Here is a 20,417-nt window from a genome sequence, read left to right on the forward strand (position 1 = left end):
GAAAGAAAGGAAAAAGAAAAGAAGGAAAGAAAGAAAGAAAGAAGGAGGGAAGGAGGGAGGGGGGAAGGAAGGAAGGGAGAGAAGAAAAAGGAAGGAAGGAGAACTTGATATATACATTACACCTAATACAAAAATTTATTCAAAATTAGTCACAAATGAGCCTTAAGCCAAGTCTATAACATTTTTACAGAAAAATATAGGAAGAAATTGATGACCTAAGTTATACAGAGTTCTTAGAACTTATAAGCACAACTCATAAACGAACAAATTGGTTATTTCCAAAACAAAAACGTTAATAGAATGTCAGGGAGGGGCTGGAAAGTTGGCTCAGTGGTAGAGTGTTTGCCTCCTATGCATGAAGCCCTGGGTTCGATTCCTCAGCACCACATAAACAGAAAAAAAGCCGGAAGAGGCACTGTGGCTCAAGTGGTAGGGGCTAGACACTACCCAGGCCTAGAGTTCAGCCCCACAACTGACCAAAAGAAAAGAGAAAAACAAATGTCAGGGAAAAACAAAAAGAATGTCAGGGGCGGGTGATTGTGGCTCACACCTGTAATCCTAGCTACTCAGGAGGCTGAGATCTGAGAACGGGGTTCAAAGCAAGCCCGGCAGGAAAGTCCATGAAACTCTTATCTCCAAAAAACCACCAGAAAACCGGAAATGGCACTGTAGCTCAAGTGGTAGAGTGTTAACCTTGAGACCAAGAGCTGAGGGACAACGCTCAGGCTCAGAGTTCAAGCCCCACGACCGCCAAAAAAAAAAAAAAAAGAAGGGGCTGGGAAGGTGACTCAGTGGCAGAGTGCTTGCCTTGCATGCATGAGGCCCTGGGTTTAATTCCTCAGCACCACATAAGCAAAAAAGGCCAGAAGTGGCACTGTGGCTCAAGTGGTAGAGCGCTAGCCTTGAGCTGAAGAGCTGAGGGACAGCGCCCAGGCCCGGAGTTCAGGCCCCACTACCAAAAAAAGAAAAAAGAAAAGAAAAGAAAAAGAAAGAATATCAGGGACCTGAGGCAGACAGATTGTGAGTTTGAAGCCAGAATAGGTACTATAAGATGGCTAACCCTCCATATCTATTAGAATGGCTACAATGAACTTATAGTTTCAAGTAGTGATGATGATTCAGATCAGCAGGAACTACTGCTACAACCAGTTTAGAAAGCAGTTTGGCAATTTATTATAAATTTGAATATATTCTTACTACATGAACCCAGTGATATAAGAAATGATGTTTAAACAAAGTACCTGTTTGCTAGTGTATAGTAACTTTATTCCTAATCACTTTGAACTGGAAACAACACAGTTGTCCTTCATCTTGGAAAAACAAACAAAACAGCAGAATAAGTTATAATAAAAATAGAGTATTACTCAGCAACAAAAAAGAAACAAGCTATTGATATACTCACCAACAATGGTGAAACTCAAATATATTATGTAAAAAGCAGGCTCAAAAGACTGTATGATTCCATTTATATGACATTTTGGAAAATTATCAGTGGTTACCAGCAGCTAGTACATGACCCTAAAGAGGCAGTATGGAGAAATTTGAGGGAGAAGAATGATAGAACTGCTTTGTGACCTGGTTGTAGAGGTGGTTTAACACTCTTTGTCTTTGTCAAAATAGATGGAACTTCATACCAAAAAATGTGAATGTTCCTACACTTAAATTGAAAACTTTTAGCATTAGACAAATCTTAGGCCATACTTTTTTTTTTTGATGGTACCAGGGTTTGAACTTAAGGCCTCTCTCTCATTCAGCTTGCTTGCTGATCCAGCATTCAACTATTTGAGACATACTCCTAGCCCTTACATTGTGCTTTTCATGTTTTTCTAGTCTCTGTTTTTTCTTTTGGAACTCCTTTAGTTTTTATTGTCTAGTCTTTAAACATTCCCTTGTCTCATAATTTATTGTATGTTTCATTTCTTTATGAAATTGAGTTTTTCGGGGGCTGGGAAGGTGGCTCAGTGGTAGAGCACTTGTCTTGCATGCATGAGGCCCTGGGTTCGATTCCTCAGCACCACATAAGCAAAAAGAAAAAAGCTGGAAGTGGCTCTGTGGCTCAAGTGGTAGAGCGCTAGCCTTGAGCTGAAGAGCTGAGGGACAGTGCCCAGGCCCAGAGTTCAAGCCCCACAACCGGACCCCCCCCCAAAAGAAAAAAAAGAAATTGAGCTTCTCAATACCATCCTTTAATTGTATAATTCTTTGTGTTCGAAGAATTTTTTCTAGTTTTGAATTTTTGAAGTTTTCATTTCTAAGATTCCTCATTCATCCTATAGGCTTCCCAATTTCCATATTTATGATATGCTAGTATTTTATATTACTTTAGTTTTTGATCATGATCTTTCTTTCATACATACTAAAGTAGATGTAAAACTTTCAAAGGTTAATGGGCTGGGAAGGTGGCTCAGTGGTAGAGCGCTTGCCTTGCATGCGTGAGGCCCTGGGTTCAATCCCTCAGCACCACATAAGCAAAAAGAAAAAAGCTGGAGTTGGTACTTTGGCTCAAGTGGTAGAGCGCTAGCCTTGAGCTGAAGAGCTGAGGGACAGCGCCCAGGCCCAGAGTTCAGGCTCCACGACCGGACGCCCCCTCCCAAAAAAAAAAAACTTTCAAAGGTTTATAGGATCTAAAAGATTTCTGACAGTTATTGTTACTTTTTATTTGCCTCTTTATAGTGATTGATAATACAAATGTTAAAATGAAAAGTTTTGTCAGAGGTCTACAAGAAAAGACACTTAGAGACATAACAAAAACACATAGCTAGCCTGGGATGGGAGAAAAAGATTAAGAAGGAGGTACAGATGTATTAAAACAAACAAAACCTTGGTTTCAAATCTGCCAGAAGGGTTAAAAAATGTGCCCTGGAGGCCCCATGTCACTTTCTAGCTCAGTGTTTTCAAGCTCATTAGAACTGCACAAGAGTAGAATTCAAATCTCCTAATCTTCCACTCAGTCTAAGCTCTAAACTATGTTGTATCATTTGAAGTATTGTATTATTTGTTTTTATCTAGAGAATGAAGATACATGCATGAAATAATCTTTGATTTATTTGTATAGGTTTTTTTTACCACTTAACCTATTTTCTGGCTGCTGGTGCTGTTAGTTTAGGAATTGGTTTCTTCGCTTTGGCATCAGCTTTGTGGTTCCTGATTTGCAAAAGAAGGTAAGGTTTATTAGATATTTTGCTTAATGTTTGTTTTTTTTTCTAGTCCTAGGGCTTGAACTTTGGGCCTGAGCTCCTCTTTGCTCAAGGCTAACTAACATTCTACCAGTTGAGTCATAGCACCACTTCTGGATTTTTCTGTGATTAATTGGAGATAGAGTCTCTTGGACTTTCCTGCCCTGGCTGGTTTTGAACTGCAATCCTCAGATCTCAGTCTCCTGAGTAGCTAAGATTACAGGTGTGAGCCACCGGCAACCAATTTGCTTAACTATTTTTTAACAGAACTTCAGTGAAATTCTTTCTCAAATAGTGTTAAACAAGGTGGGGGGGGGGGAATATGGGAAGGGATGGGAAGGGGAAACAAAGAGGAGAAACAATGCTTGATAAGAAATGTACTTGTTATCTTGCCCATGTAATTGTAATTCCTCTGTATGGTATTCTCACAATAAAAATAAACAAATAGCTTTAATAAATAAAACATAAATAGCTGTAATTGTAATGATTCTGTAGTCTGGAATTTAATTGTACACTCTTTGGTTGGGAAGGGAAGGCTTCATGTGTTTTAAACAGCTTGCAACAAGTACTATAATAATACAAAGCAATCTACATAGACTGTGTGTGTGTGTGTGTGTGTGTGTGTGTGTGTGTGTGTGTGTGTTACTGGGGTTTAAGCTCAGGGCTTTATGCTTGCTAGGCAGATGCAACTTGAATCATGTGTCCAGCCCTTTTTGTTTAGTTATTTTTCAGGGAAAGTCTTGCTTTCCGTGCTTAGTCTAGCCGGGATTGAGTGTGTGTGTGTGTGTGTGTGTGTGTGTGTGTGTGCGTAAAATCAACTCAGTCAAGAGCCTTTTCGTCACCTATCAATGGTTCCTCATTCTCCTTTCCAGATATTCATTTCTATTTCCTTTCTCAGAGGCAACCATTGTACTGATTTCTATCATTGTAAATTAATTTTGTCCATTCTTGAATTTAAGTGGAATTGTATGGTCTGTTTTGTATCTGCTTGTTTCACTTTATAATATTTAGTTAGGTTGCATTTTATTCACAGTTTGTTGTTTTTACTGATGAATAGTATTCCATTGTATAAATGAATATACCTTGATTTATCATCATTTGGAGCCATTTCCAGTTTTTAACTTTTAGGAGATGGCTCCCATGAATTTTCTTTAGATTTATAAAAAATATTTATGGAGGGGCTGGGAAGGTGGCTCAGTGGTAGCGTGCTTGACTTGCATGCATGAGGCCCTGGGTTCAATTCCTCAGCACCACATAAGCAGAAAAAGCCGGAAGTGGGGCTGACACTCAAGTGGTAGAGTGCTAGCCTTCAGCTGAAGAGCTGAGGGACAGCTCCCAGGCCCAGAGTTCAGGCACCACGACCGATCAAAATATATATATATATTTATGGGAAAAAAATAAAATATATTTATGGAAACTATTTTCTTCTCTGAAGTAAATATCTAAGAGTTGAATTGTGAAAGAAGTTGCTCAACAGTTTCCCAAAGTAAATGTATACTTCCAATATCAATGTATGACAGTTTTGATTTTTATATCTTTTTAAAATGTTTCTTATCTGTGAAGCCTGAACTTCGATGGCGCAAGAATGAAAGCAGAGAAACAAGTTAGGAGGCTATTTAGTCCATATGAGAGATGATGGTATCTTAAGCTAATATGAACATAGCTATAAAGGAAGATTCAGATCATGGATGTTTTACAGGTAGAATCAGGACTTGTTGATAGATTGAATCAAGGTATGCTGACACCTAATGCTTATCATGAACAGCTAAGTAAATAGTTTGTCCATTTTGTGAGATAAGGAGGTAACCATAAAGGAGATCAGTTTGGGGAAGTGGGGATAACCTATGAGTTGTGTTCTGGATATGACTTTGAAAGACTATCAGACATCAAAGTGGGAATGTCTAACAGACAGATGGAACTACTCATGAGAGTAGTCAGGATAAATCTCACAAGAGAAGCCAGGCTTGAAGACTTTATAAAAACAGAGCATCAAAAGTCACAGATGAGACTAATCAGGGAGGTTGTTGAAAGAAGTGACGTATGACTGTATCCTTCCTGAAAGTCACATTTAGTAATCTAACAGAGGAATAGGAAGAATCAACAATATTGAAGAAGAAAGAAAAGCAGAAAGGTGTGGTGTCAAGGATGTAAAAAAAATAATAAAAAACTGTCACAAGGAGGATTGTGTTGAGGGCACTAAAGTTGAGAAAGAAGACAAATGACTTTTTTCATGGAAGTCATTAGTGATTTCTATGAAATTTTAGTGGAGTAATAGGTTTGGAAGCTCATCTTTTAGGAGAACACAATATGCAAGAAAGCGAAACAATATAGATGTCTCAAGAAATTTTGTTTGGTATTTTGTGAGAAGTTGGTAAAGATGACAGTAGCTGACTTTAGAGTCAAAAGGGGTTTTACTATTCTAAAAAATGAAATACATTCTTGATAACACTCTTTCCTAGCTCCACTATATTTGAACCATCATCAAGTACTGTTTTTTTTTACCTCATAATTCACTCACATCTACTGAGTTTTCTTTAGGGGGAAAAGTACCGACATTTGAACTCAAGGCCTTGTTCTTTGAGGCAAGCACTCTACCACTTGAGCCCCACCTTCTCTCTTCCATTCCTCTCTATTAACCAATGCCAAGCTCTATTTTATTGATAGTACTTTCCCCAAACATAGAGATGACTGCACTAGAAGTTATAATGGATCCCTAACTCAACATTGTATTCACACTTCAGACATCTGCAAAAGCAAACTTAATCAAGTCACCCTATCCTCCCTTTTCACTTAAAGGACTTCTATTGCTTTAAGATAAAGATTAAATGACATGACTTTAAACATCAGCATCCTCTGCCCATGCATACTCATGAAGTTCATGTCACATTTCCCCTCTTGCTTTGTTGTCCTAATCTGGCTTCCAGATTCTTGTACTTGATATTCTCTCTGCCTAGAATATTCTTCCTTTTACATCTCCCCTCTTCTACCTCTCTCTGCTACTCCTATTTCTTCAGCACTGTAGTTCAATTATCCTTTATTCAGGCGAGCCTTCCTTGACCTATCTAACCACATTAATTTCCTTTGTGCTATGCTCACATACTTCTTGGTGACTTTTGTTGACAGTATTTTTTTTCATTTTTTTGTGATTGATTAATGTCTATCTTCCTTACTAGAATAAGCCTCATGAGAGCAATGAGTTTTAGGAAGTGGTATGCTCCCCTCCTCCCATCCATATATATACACAATTCCCAGCACGTCTGGCGTATAAGTGCTCAATAAATATTTGTTAAGTGAATTGAGTTCAATGAGCTGTGGATTCTAATTGTCAACACTTCACTAAGTAACACAGTATGATGAGCTCTGGAATTAGTTTACAAATGTTATAGTATCTACGAAAGAAGAAATAACTATATTATTATTATTAGTAGTAGTAGTACTGGAGAGGGTTACAATCAAGAACCTTATATCAACATTTTATTAATACCCATAGTTTATAATTTTCAATAACATTCATTCATGGGGTTGTATATTGTATAAGCTTTCACAAACGTAGAATGACATACATCATTAGGATATCACACAGCACTTTCATTGCTTTAAAAGGTTTCTGCATTTCATGTACTCATCTCTCCCTCACAAACCTCTGGCTATCACTGATTTTTTTTTTACTGTCTTTATAGACTATTCCTTTTGCAGAATGCTATATAGTTCAAATCACACTCTATGTGGCTTTTTCAGATTTGCCTTTTTAATTTAATGAGATATATTTACATTTCTTCCCTGTCTTTTTATGGCTCAAAAGTGCATTTCTTTCTAGCATTGAATGATATTTCATTGAGTAGGAGCATTATTTCTAAATCTGTAAATCTACAATGATTTGAAATCACATTTCATTATACTTAACTATCTGCCTTTCATTTGCCACTTCACTTTTTTAAACTCTCTCTTACTTTATGGTTGTATAGGGAATAAGAGATGACAGTTATTCCACCATTATAAACCATTATAATTTTCATTCAGTTTCCTTCCTCTTGCTTTCCCCAGACATAGTATTAAATACCAAGAGAGATCAGTGAATCTTATTTCTTTTTTCTATTAAAGATAAATGTATGAAAAGGCTAATTAGAGTTAAATATCTCATAACCAGAAAGAATCATATCAATCAGTGACTCATGGCTAATATTCAAACTGTATCTTAATTTATCTTTTTTGTTGTTGATGTTGTCCTGGGGCTTGAACTCAGGGACTGAACACTGCCCCTGAGTTTCTTTTTGTCCAAGGCTAGCACTCTACCACTTGAGCCACAGCGCCACTTCCAGCTTTTTCTGTTTATGTGGTGCTGAGGAATCAAACCCAGGGCTTTGTGTATGCTAGGCAAGCACTCAATGACTGAGCCACATTCCCAGCCCTCTTAATTTATCTTAAATATCTTAATTTATACTCTCTGAATAAAATATATTTAACATATATAAATGATTATATAAATGGAAGCCTGCTTTAAAATTAAGTACCCTGGATTATTTTAAACCTTTGTTTATAAATATTAGAATAATTATTTAATTGGTTTATTATCTAATTCATGCTTAATAATATTTTCTCTAACACATTTTTCAGGGAAATATTTCAAAATTCGAAATACAAAGAAACCCATGAGAAAGTCAAGCAAAGATCACAGAAAGGAAAACTTAAATCTCAATCTCAGTGTGTTTTTATTTCTCGAAATTTTCATACTGGAAAATTCCAATTACAGGTACAGTGTAATAATTATAGCAATTTTTAAACATTTGTAATACCATGTAATTAAAATTGTTGTCTTTATAGTTGAAGGCTAGGATATATACTGGTATTTTTGATTTGAGTAAAAATAGTATAAAGCCCAATTTAAATTTGAGAGTTTACACTTTTAAGAATACTGAAAAGTTAAATGAAAATTTATTCTGTCCAGAACTGATCTATTATTTCTCTAGACTAAGAACTTGCATTCAGTCATCTATTAAGATTGTTATAGGGATGAGGTAATAGTATCTGTGAAATGGAAAGCAAAACTATCAGGTCAAACGAGGCGCTGGTGGCTCCGCCTGTAACCCTAGCTACTCAGGAGGCTGAGATCTGAGGATCATGGTTCAAAGCCAGCCTGGGCAGGAAAGTCCGTGAGACTCTTATCTCCAATAAACCACTAGAAAAACTGGAAGTGGCGCTGTGGCTCAAGTGGTAGAGCAATCGCCTTGAACTGAAGAGCTGAGGGACAGTGCCAAACCCAGAGTTCAAGCCCCAAGACTGACAAAACGACAACAACAACAAAAAAAAAAAAACTATCAGGTCAGAGGAAACAGCTTTGGAGAGAAGAGATACTCAGATAACCTATTTAAACCAGCTAATTGAAAATTAAATAAAGTTTGACAAAGATCTTTTACATTCCCAAGTTCTAGACTCCACTCTATTGGGAATATTAAGATATGGCCCTAATTGTGAGGTACTTATATAAGAAAAGCAGACAACCTGGAAGCTACCCCTTCCTGGGGTCATGATGGGCAGCAAGATGGCATCTGCCAGCAGGGTTGTTCAGGCAATCAAGACACATACTCCATTAATAAGATTCCCTAACAGAAGAGACAATCCTAACCTCAGTGTATTGGAAGCTTTGAGATCAGCAGGGCTCCTATTCACTCTTCTTTGGTCTCCCAGCATGCTAAGGGAAGTAAATGCATCAGGGCCCTCCAGACACTGGAATGATATTAAAAACACTACCTCAGAAATACAGAAGGAACCTTAGATCTCAAGAAGAAATGGAACTTATCCAATATGGAGATCCAGAATAATCATTGAGGCTGTTTGTCATCAAAGAGCTCCCTTTACAATAAAGGACTTGCAAGATGACAAGTACAAAATTGCGTATTAAACAACCTTAATAAATATCCAGAGAAAATGAAATATAGAAAATATAGATGGATACTTCCATTCCTAATTTATGTATCTTGGTCAGCTTCTCTACAAGCTTACCAAATTGTTTATGTATTTTATACCTACAATAGTATACATTTTAAAATATTAGCCTTTTTAGCCAGGTGCTGGTGGCTCACACCTATAGAATCAGAGCTACTCAAGGGGCTGAGATTTGGGGATCATTTTCAAAGCCATCCAGGGCAGGAAAGTCCTTGAGACTCTTATCTCCAATTAACCACTAGAAAACCGGAAGTGGCACTTTGGATCAAGAGGTAGGATGCTCACCTTGAGCTAAAGAGCTCAGGGACAGCGCCCAGGCCCAGAGTTCAAGCCCCACAACCGACAAAAAACAAAAACGGAAAGGCAGACCATAATTTGTGTAAAATAAGGCCAGAGACTAGTAGAAACTTAAAACTATGACACAGTTTAAAAAAACAAATACATTAGAATATTCATGTGACAAAATGACAGCATGACAGTTTTGTTACATATAAATACATATGAAGTTTTTGTTGTTGCTGTTGTTATTGTTGTTTGTTGGTCATGGGGCTGAACTCTGGGCCTGGGTGTTGTCCCTGAGCTCTACCACTCAAGGCTAGTGCTCTATCACTTGAGCCACAGAATTACTTCTGAGATAAGAGTTTTCTGAGATAAGAGTTCTCATTTATTGGAGATAAGAGTCTTTCCTGCCACAGCTGGCAGCTGGCTTTGAACCTCAATCCTCAGATCTCAGCCTCCAGAGTAGCTAGGATTACAGGCGTGAGCCAACTGTACCAGAACTCATCGAAATTTGTGTTCATTTATTTGTTTAGGAAACAATTACTTAGTTCCTTTCTTAGCACCATTATTATTTATTATTATTGTTTAGTTTGTTTTGTTTTGTTTTGGTGGTACTGGGGTTGAACTCAGGGCCTCTCACTTGCCAAGCAAGCACTCTACTACTTTAGCCAAGCCCCCACCCAGTACATGACACTAGTTTTGCCACCAAGGCTTAGATGAGTCTAAAATTACTAAAAGAGGAAAAGGATACAAAGTAATAATTACAATATAATGTGATGACTCTTCATTTTTAAAGTATAGAAAAAGAAGCCTGAGTTGAGGAGGTTTTCAGAGAAAACAAATTTTCAACTGAATTTTGAGAAATGAACAGAAGTTCGCAGGGAGGAAGGAAAACAAAGGGCATTTTATGTTCAAAGGCTTGCAACTTCTAAGTAGACTATAAAAGGAAACAAGATATTCACTAAAAATGTCATGATGCTTGGAGTCTAAGACTCACTGAAAGGAATAGTAGACAAGACACTGGAGATAAGGGTTTAAAAACCCTCATTTGACCCCAAAGGATTTTGGATTTTACTCCATAGATTCTACAAATCCACTGGAGTCAAAGGCTTATAGACCTAAACAGAAAAGCCAGATTACTCAGTTTAAATCCTGGCTCTATCACTATTAGCTGTGTAATCTTAGGCAAGTTACTTGACTTCTCTGACTCTCTATTTGCAATAGGAGGATAATTTCACTCCATAGCATTGTGGAATTGAATAAATTAGTATGTAAAAAGCATTCAGAATAATGCCTTACCATATACTGAACATCACACAAGATTATTAAGTACATTATCTATTAGTATCATTATTTTTATTTATTTATTTAGTCAGTCATGAGGCCTGAACTCTGGGCCTAGGAGCAGTCCCTCAGCTCTTCAGCTCAAGGCTAACACTCTACCACTTGAGCCACAGCGCCATTTCTGACTTCTGCTTATGTGGTGCTGAGGAATCGAACCCAGGGCCTCATGCATACAAGGCAAGCGCTCTACCACTGAGCCACCTTCCCAGCCCCCATGTTTTTAGTCTTTATTTAGTGATAGGTAGCATCTTTTTTTTTTCCCAGCCAAAGGTAATGGGAAACTTTGTTAGGAAAGGAATAGTGAACACAGGCCATCTTTAAGTGAGTGACCCAGGAGCCTAGAGCTAAGGCCCTTCCTAGGACCAGCCTGTGGGACAGTCTCTGTCCCACAGTTGGAGGAAGTTTCTGAATTATACTTGACCTTAGTTTAAGGGTATGGTTTACTCTGGTCTAGGTAGGTTAAGTTAAAGATCTGTTGTTCCAGGAGCAATTCACTGACCTACCTTAATCTGGAATGAAGCCTATCATTCATCTGTAGGCTCATTCATCTGTAGGCTACACAAAAAAATTGGAAAGCTTTGTGGACTACATAGACAAATTAGAAGGTCTATACAAAGTTAGAGCACAAAAATGCAAGGTTTCCAGAGGAAAACTAGCCCTGTAAGGTAAATAGGAGAAACCACATGCTTAGCGCTAGCAGAGAGGAAAACCTGAGACACTGTAGAGTGGCACAGTGGAGTAGAATGTCTTGAACAGGCCAGACACATATGCTATATCCTTTCTGCAGGTCCAGATCTTGTAAGAGGGACATGAAAATGAGAACATAGGGGAAAACTCAGACCATTTAGAAGCATTATAGTAGAAAAGATCAAGTAAGAGTGTTGTCTTGGGCTGGGAATGTGGCTTAATGGTGGAGGGCTTGCCTAGCATGTATGAAGCTCTGTGTTCGATTCCTCAGTACCACATAAACAGAAAAAGCCAGAAGTGGTGCTGTGGCTCAAGTGGTAGAGTGCTAGCCTTGGGCAAAAAGAAGCTCAGGGACAGTGCCCAGGCCCTGAGATCAAGGCTCTTCCTCCCCAACCCCCCCCCCCGAAAAAAAAGTGTTGTCTTGACACAACCTGGGATTGGGCCTGTGAGAATAGGTAAGAGCGAGGGATATCCTCCTGGCTCAATAGTTAGATAAATTAGTGGGCGGGGCACTTTTGAAACATCCTGTATTACTCTAGAGGGCTGGGGCACTGCACACTTTTCAGATACTTCCTGATGGTTTCTTCAGCATTAACTGTGAATGGCCTCTGGCTCATCTCATTCTATCTGAGCTAGCACAAAGAGAAGCCTTTGGAAAGCTTGGTCAGTAAGCCAGTAACAAAGCAAGTGCCTTAATAAAGATAGATAAGCATACTTGGAATGTTTTATCTGAGGTAGGAGTCTAAAGGGAAAAGCTCAGTTCTGTTCAGAAAAGAGCAGTAGCAGCAGAGAGAGAAAGCGAGAGAGAAAGGAGGAGAGAGAGGAGGGAGATGGCAGATGAGAGATGGGAGGGAGAGGTCAATAAAGGGACTGGAGGATAAGAGCCACATTCAGTCTTCATATTTGATGTGAGGGGGATTCTAGAGACAGGCTCACTAACATTTCTAACGTGGGACAAGCAAACCCACTTCCACAGGGTTACTGGAACAGAATCAAACAGTCAACCCAAAGAACATATGACAGGGAAAAAGCAGGCTGGAGAGCTGAGTGAGATCTTGGTAGGAAAAGGAAGCATCTGGCACTTAGTAACCCTACAGGAGAGCAGGGACAGTGTTTAGAAGAAATCTCAAAGCAAGTCATGCCTAGCCCAGCAACCTGAAGGTAATATTGGTGAGGAAAAGAAAGCAGTCAGAATCCTAACAGTGGAAAAATGCTTACAGAGCAAAGGAAATAGGTATATTCTCAACCCAGACAAAGGTTCAGAAACATCCATGTTGGATCTGACTCACCAAGTCACATATAAAAAGACATCCAAGTCATGTCACCAAAATACATTACTGGAAAGCACAACTCTACCTCAGTCCTTATATCCAGAAGAATTAAGTCAAGACATGAAACATAGTGAAAGTAATAGGGAAGTTTATTAGGCTGAAAGTAGGCAATCTCTATAGTGAGAATGACCTGCAACATCTATTTTAATAGTTTAAAGACTATTATATGAATATCTATATATCATTATCCATGTATCTATTGCTTCATTCTTGGAATTTTTAATTCTAGGGTTTAAAAAATGCTCAACATGGGGCTGGGAAGGTGGCTCAGTGGTAAAGCGCTTGCCTTGCATGCCTGAGGCCCTGGGTTCGATTCCTCAGCACCACATAAGCAAAAAGAAAAAAAGCCAGAAGTGGCGCTGTGGCTCAAGTGGTAGAGCGCTAGCCTTGAGCTGAAGAGCTGAGGGACAGTGCCCAGGCCCAGAGTTCAGGCCCCACGACCGGACTCCCCCCCGCCCCAAAAAAAAGCTCAACATGTTGGATGAACTTGCTGAGAACTTGATACTAAAACAAAACCAAAATTATTTACTTGACATTTCTAGAAGTGGATTAAAAGTCTAAAAACATTCTACCTATCTACTCATAACACATATAAGTGCCCATTTTTGTTAGTCATTAAGGTAAAATTTTAATCAGTCTAGGGTCATACTCTCCTTCCCAGGCCAATTCTATCGGTGTCACCTTGGGAAGTGAGTTAAAAATGCAGAATCTCAGAACCCAGATTCCACTTCAGACCTACTAAGAATCTTCATTTTAACAAGCTCCCAGGGTAATTCAAAGGCACCTTACATTCTAAGAAGCAATATTCTAATGTAATTTATGTAGGAATTACAAAAGAAATTGGTCCTAAATCCACACAAGGTAAGTTCAGGATACCATACTGCCATTTATTAATAAAAGATGAAAGTGAGGCTCACTTCCTGTAATCCTAGCTACTCAAGAGACTGAGTTTCAGAGCATTCAGCCTCAGCAGCAAGATCCATGAAATGCTTATCTCCAATTAACCAGCAAAATGCCAGGCTGGAAGTATGTGTCTCAACTCATAGAAAATCAGCTGTGAGCAAACAAGCCAAGCAAATGTGAGGCTTTGAGTTCAAACCTCAGTACCAAATAAAAGAAAGATGTAATTGACAAAAAAATGGTTTTCTAAAAAAGTGTTAGAATGTATATATGTGTCCTGTATATATGTATATGTGTGTGTTAGAATGCATGAATTTATGTATACATGAATGCATACATGTATCCTAAACTTTTCAGGAGATAGAATAACATAAATCAACACAGAAAACAATTTTTTTCTCCCAGAACACAAGAGAAAAATATTCTTTTTTTTTTATTGTGAAAATACTGTACAGAGAGGAAGAGAAAAATATTCTTACATTCATCCTAACCCACTACATCCCAAGCATTCTATGTCTAGTGTCTAGCTAGTGGTCTGAGGAAACCAGAATTATAATCACTTGCAAAGTGTGTTATAATACATACGTCCAGCCGGGCACCAGTTGCTCACGCCTATAATCCTAGCTACTTAGGAGGCTGAGATCTGAGGATCACAGTTCAAAGCCAGCCTGGGCAGGAAAGTCTGTGCGACTCTTATCTCCAATAAACCACCAGAAAAATGGAAGTGGCACTATGCTCAAGTGGTAGAGTGCTTGCCTTCAGCTGAATTGCTGAAGGACAGCGCCCAGGCCCAGAGTTCAAGCCTCACGACCAACAAAACAAACAAAAAAACCCAAACCATACTTCCAAGTACTACTCTCAGAGGACGTTTCTGTAGGGTCAGATAATGCATCCACAAACCAGCACTTTAAGCACAACTGGCAATCCTGACACTATTTATTTTTTCTGACACTATTTATGAACCGACATACTCTATGCTTCTCAGACACATGTGAAATGTACTATTTAAGAATGTTTTATTTGCATTAGAACAATATTTCTGGCTGGGCCCTGGTGGTTCATGCCTGTAATCCTAAATATGCAAGAGGCTGAGATCTGAGGATCACAATTCAAAGCCAGCCTGGGCTGGCTCCAATTAACCACCAGAAAACAGAAGTGGAGTTGTGGCTCAAAGTGGGAGAGCATTAGCCTTGGCCAAAAAGTTCAACCCCACAACCACTAACAACAAAAAGAATATTCCTATTTTTGAAATGACCGTCAGTTAGAATTCATTCTTATTGTTACAGTTAACTAGCTAGCTAACTTAGTTAGACAAATGAGTAAATATAAGAATTCTACTTAAGTTTTTAGCCCTCTCTAGTTCTGACCATTTGATCATTTGGCCATTTAGTAGAACATTTAGTCTTAGTGAGGATAAAAGAATATCTTGTTTGAACCATATTCCACACACTTTATTCCCTCCTTGGGCCAATCCAAATTCTTTCCAAATATTTTTCTTCTCTGTTAAGATATTTCGGCAAAAAATTCATAAAAAATATGTCCATAAAAATTTATCATGTTAAATTGATCTATTATATAAATATACTAAGTCAAATACAGAAATTATAACTCATCTTAAGTAATTTTTTTTATGTAGGAGGAGCAAAGGAAAAAAGAAGCAGAACGTGTAAAAGGTACTTTTCCTTAATAACTTAATATATCTTTGAACAATCATGTGGCTATCCTATTATTTAATTGCCATTCAGATTCAATAGGAATGTTAATTTATTAGTGTATGGATAAACTTCTAAGTTTTAAACCAAAATTTGCAATATTATGTCTCAAAAACATGAACTTTCATTTTTGTTTCCTATTTTATTTTGTTTCCTATTGAAACAAGGTTGTTTTACAGAATGCCATGCAATATTGCTGGAGGGTCAAAATGAGCAACCAGTAGGACAAAAACAACAACAACAAAACATCTTGACTTTTTATGTAACACTTTAGATATTGTGTGTTACATCTTATTACCTCCAAAGATAATTTTAGAAATGCGGAATATAAGCTGGGAATAGTGACTCACACCTGTAATCTTAGCTACTCAGGAGGCTGGTATCTGAAAATCATGGTTCAAAGCCAGTCCAGGCAGGAAAGTTCATGTGACTCCAATTAATCTCCAATTAATCACAGAAAAAGCCAGAAGTACAACTGTGAAATGCCAGAGCACTAGCTTTAAGTAAAAGAAGCTTATACACAGCACCCAGCTCTGAGTTCAGGACCAGTAAAATATAAATATAAGATATACATACATAATATAAAAATATTAAGGCATGTGAAAAATGTGTAAAAGTTGATTTATAGTATGTATTTTAGAGAATTATATGATAGTTTCTAAAAGTAATATTTGTAATTTTCTAATTTACAGCTTAAATAATGTAATAGGAAAAGCATGAAAACAGAGTAAACATATTTACTCTTGTTTTGTTTGTTTGTTTTGGGGGGGGTCTAGTCGTGGGGTCTGAACTCTGGGCCTGGACGCTGTCCCTCAGCTCTTCAGCTCAAGGCTAGCGCTCTACCACTTGAGCCATAGCACCACTTCCAGGTTTTTTTCTTTTTGCTTATGTGGTGCTGAGGAATCGAACCCAGGGCCTCATGCATGCAAGGCAAGCACTCTACCACTGAGCCACCTTCCCAGCCCCTACTCTGTTTTTTTTTTAATCAGTTTAAATTAGATATATGAGAGAGAAAGGAATCTTTTCTTTTTTTCTTTTCTTGTGTGTGTGTGTGTGTGTGTGTGTGTGTGTGTGTGCGCGCGCGTGTGTGTGTGCGCGTGTGTGTGTGTGCGCGTGTGTGTGTGCGCGCGTGCGTGTGCGTGCTGGTCCTAGGGGTTGAACTCAGGGCTTGGGCACTGTCCTTCAGTTTTTGTGTCCAAAGCTAGTGCTCTACTGCTTAAGCTACATCTCCACTTCCAACTTTTTGGTGGTTATTTGAGGTAAGAGTCTCAGGGACTTTCCTGCCCAGGCTAGCTTCAAACCATGGTCCTCAGAGCTCAGCTTCCTGAACAGCTATGATTACAGGTGTCAGCTGCCACCAGTGTCTGGCAGGTAATTTCAATATTTCATTTCCACGCATTTACAACATTCCAATCAATTTCATCACCTCTGTCACTATCTTCCCCTTCCTCCTCTTCCTCTTCCTTCTTTGTTTTTGTTTTATTTTTATTTTTTTATTGTGAACATACTGTACAGAGGGGTTACAATTACATGGGCAAGATAATGAGTATATTTCTTATCAAGCATTGTAGCCTCCTCCTTTGTTTACCCTTCACATCCCTCCCCATCCTAATCCCCTAATCCTCCCCCCCCCCCCACCAAAGTTGTAAAGAACGTTTTGGACATGACAACTTGTACTTCTCATTGTTGCAACGGGTCCACCTGTATCCTTAAACGACTTGTTTTTCCCCATCTCCTCCACAAATTATACCAACATCAAATATAGTGAAAGCAGGGGTTATACTGTGGGGGAGGGACATACAAAGCAACAAAGAGATAATCTTTTTTTTTTTTTTGGTCCGGTCGTGGGGCCTGAACTCTGGGCCTGGGCACTGTCCCTCAGCTCTTCAGCTCAAGGCTAGTACTCTACCACTTGAGCCACAGTGCCACTTCCGGCTTTTTTTTTTCTTTTTGCTTATGTGGGGCTGAGGAATCGAACCCAGGGCCTCGAGCATGCAAGGCAAGTGCTCTACCACTGAGCCACCTTCCCAGCCCCCAAAGAGATAATCTTATAAATGCATTAGAAACAAATGCATGAAAGAAAAAAAACATTTAAATACATATCTAAGGGTTCATTTTCCTAACATTACATTATCTGACCTTTTCTGCTTGACTTGTTTTTGTTTTTGTTTTTTGTCAGTCATAGGACTTAGGGCCTGGGCACTGTCCCTGAGCTTTTTCTCAAGGGCAGCACTCTATCACTATGAGCCATAGCACCACTTCTGGTTTTCTGATCACTAATTGGAGATAAGAGTCTCTGGGCCTTTTTTGTCTGGGCTGGGCTTTGAGCCACAATCCTCAGATCTCAGCCTCCAAGTAGCTAGGATTATAGGCATGAGCCACCAGTGCCTAGCCCTTCCCTCTTCTTGAAATGCATTATGTACCCAATTTGTGATGGGTCATTTCTTTAAGTCTCATTTTCTTCTTTTGTAGAGTGGTACTAGTAACTACCTAAAAATTATTGAGAAAATAAGTGAGTTATGATAATAGGGAAAAATGCTTCACAAATTGTAAGGGTGCTTGGAAATGTATATTACAATTATTGCTACAGAGCTACCATCAGCTCTTCTCACTGTGGACTAAACACTTTGTAATCTGCTTACTCAAGAAAGCATGTTTTGTGTTTTCTTTTTAACAAGGCGATATTAAGCTATATTTATATATCTCTTTTAATGAATGTTCCAGAACTGGGATTTCTAGTCTACCTCCAATCTTTTCCTACAAAAAAAAAGGGAATTTTATTTAGAATAGACTTTTCTACTATGGAGCATCACTAGTTCCCTGTTAATATTGTGCAGATGATGACAGCAACTCATTAGCCTTCCCATTATATCCCTAAAAGTATATGAATTTTAAAAAGACATATTGTTGTGTAATTAAGATTTGGCTCACCAATATGTAATTTCTTACAGCAATTGAAAATCACCCTAAAGATGAACTCCACCAAACAACAAAAAACGTCTGCAACCACCCAGAGACTAGCTCAGCAACCATCTGCAGCAGTGTTGCAGTAAGCTTATCAACTTTACCATCGAATTCGAATTCTTATTGTAGCCAAAGTCTAGAAGCAGCTGATGACTGGTTTTCTGATGATTCTCTAGCAAAAAGGAATTCTCCAAAGTCTTTACTCACAGAACCTCTTGTGGAAAAAGTCTTTTCATACTTGTCAACCATTTCATTAGAAGAATATACTGGAAATGTAGGGGACACAATACTTTATGATGATCGAAATGATGGCCACATTAAGGAAATATTTGCAGGAAGAAACACAGAGGTCAATATATAAAACTTAACCTAATGTGGAATGATACATTTTCTCTTTTGAAATCTTGTGTACACTGAAATTAGGTAATTAAAACTGAATTACCAACTTCTAAGTCTCCTAACGTGTTATTATTGCTTATCCTGTTCTTTTTTTTTTTTTTTTTGTCGGTCGTGGGGCTTGAACTCTGGGCCTGGGTGCTGTCCCTCAGCTCTTCAGCTCAAGGCGAGCGCTCTACCACTTGAGCTACAGCGCCACTTCCGGTTTTCTGGTGGTTTATTGGAGATAGGAGTCTCACGGAGGCTGAGATCTGAGAATCCCCGTTCAAAGCCAGCTGGGGCAGAAAAGTCCGTGAGACTCTTATCTCCAATAAACCACCAGAAAACCAGAAGTGGCGCTGTGGCTCAAGCAGTAGAGTGCTTGCCTTGAGCTGAAGAGCGCAGGGACAGTGCCCAAGCACAGACAAAGTTCAAGCCGCATGATCGACAAAAAAACAAAAAACAAAAAACAAAAAGAAGAAGAAGAGGAGGAGGAGGAGGAAATACTGTCAAAAATCATCAGCCTGAGTCAGGTGCCAGTGGCTCATGCTTGTAATTCTAGCTACTGAGGAGGCTGAGATCTGAGGATCATGGTTCAAAGCCAACCCAGGCAGGAAAATCTGTGAGACTCTGATCTCCAATTAACCACCAGAAAACTGGAAGTGGTGCTGTGTCATAAGTAGTAGAGCACTAGGCCTTGAGCTGAAGAGCTCAGGGACAGCACCCAAGCCCAGAGTTCAAACCCTATGACCAACAACAATAACAAAAAAAATCATCAGCCTGGACTGGGAATGAGGCTTAGTGGTAGAATGCTTGCCTACCATGCATGAAGTCCTGAGTTCCATTCCTTAGTACTACATAAACAGAAAAAGCCAGAAGTGGCACTGTGGCTCAAGTAGTATATTGCCAGCCTTGAGCAAAAGAAGCTCAGGGACAGTGCCAAGGCCCTGAGTCCAAGCCCCAGGACTGGCACAAAAAAGAAAAGAAAAGAAAAGAAATACAGCATGACCCTACTTATATATGGCACTGTTACTTTATTTATTTATTTATTTTGGGTCCGGTCGTGGGGCCTGAACTCTGGGCCTGGGCGCTGTCCCTCAGCTCTTCAGCTCAAGGCTAGCACTCTACCACTTGAACCACAGCACCACTTCCGGCTTTTTTCTTTTTGCTTATGTGGTGCTGAGGAATCGAACCCAGGGCCTCATGCATGCAAGGCAAGTGCTCTACCACTGAGCCACCTTTCCAGCCCATGGCACTGTTACTTTAAAGTGTGAAAACTTTTTTTGTGTGTGTGCCAGTATCGGGACTTAATCTCAGGAACTGGATGCTGTCCCTAAGCTTTTGTGCTCAAGGCTAGCACTCTACCACTTGAGGCATAGATCTATTTTCAGAGTTTTGGGAGGTGGTTAGTTGGAGATAAGTGTCTCTTGAACTTTCCTGCCTGGGCTGGCTTTGAATCTGCGATCCTCAAATCTGAGCCTCCTGAGGAACTAGGATTACAGGTGTGAGCCACAAGCAACACCTGGCTAAAGTATGGAAACTTTTCACGATTACATAGAAACAAAGTGGAACAGTAATCACTGGTGGCAGGTTTAGGGAATGGAAAGTTGTATTCAAAGGGTACAAAGTTGCATTGTATGGGATGAATGAAAGAAATGAACTAATGTAGAAAATGAATACTGGTTAATAACATTGTATACTATGATTTT

At 39.0% G+C, this 20,417-nt stretch overlaps 1 protein-coding gene and 1 pseudogene across 1 annotated transcript in view; both read left to right on the forward strand.

Annotated features, from left to right (window-relative positions):
• The window catches only part of CUNH1orf185 (chromosome unknown C1orf185 homolog), an 81,354-nt gene extending 62,573 nt beyond the window's left edge, over window positions 1–18,781 (forward strand). The window contains exons 4-6 of the mRNA XM_042674590.1: window positions 7,788–7,923; window positions 15,294–15,330; window positions 18,321–18,781. Of these exons, the coding sequence (XP_042530524.1) occupies window positions 7,788–7,923; window positions 15,294–15,330; window positions 18,321–18,694 (547 nt within the window). The 3' untranslated portion in view covers window positions 18,695–18,781. The remainder of the gene's footprint in view (window positions 1–7,787; window positions 7,924–15,293; window positions 15,331–18,320) is intronic.
• LOC122108535 lies at window positions 8,698–8,992 on the forward strand (annotated as a pseudogene).
• Window positions 18,782–20,417: the final 1,636 nt, after the last annotated feature.

This window comes from Dipodomys spectabilis, unplaced genomic scaffold, assembly GCF_019054845.1.
Source record: "Dipodomys spectabilis isolate Male_0828 unplaced genomic scaffold, ASM1905484v1 ptg000002l, whole genome shotgun sequence".
Classification (NCBI taxonomy): domain Eukaryota; kingdom Metazoa; phylum Chordata; class Mammalia; order Rodentia; family Heteromyidae; genus Dipodomys; species Dipodomys spectabilis.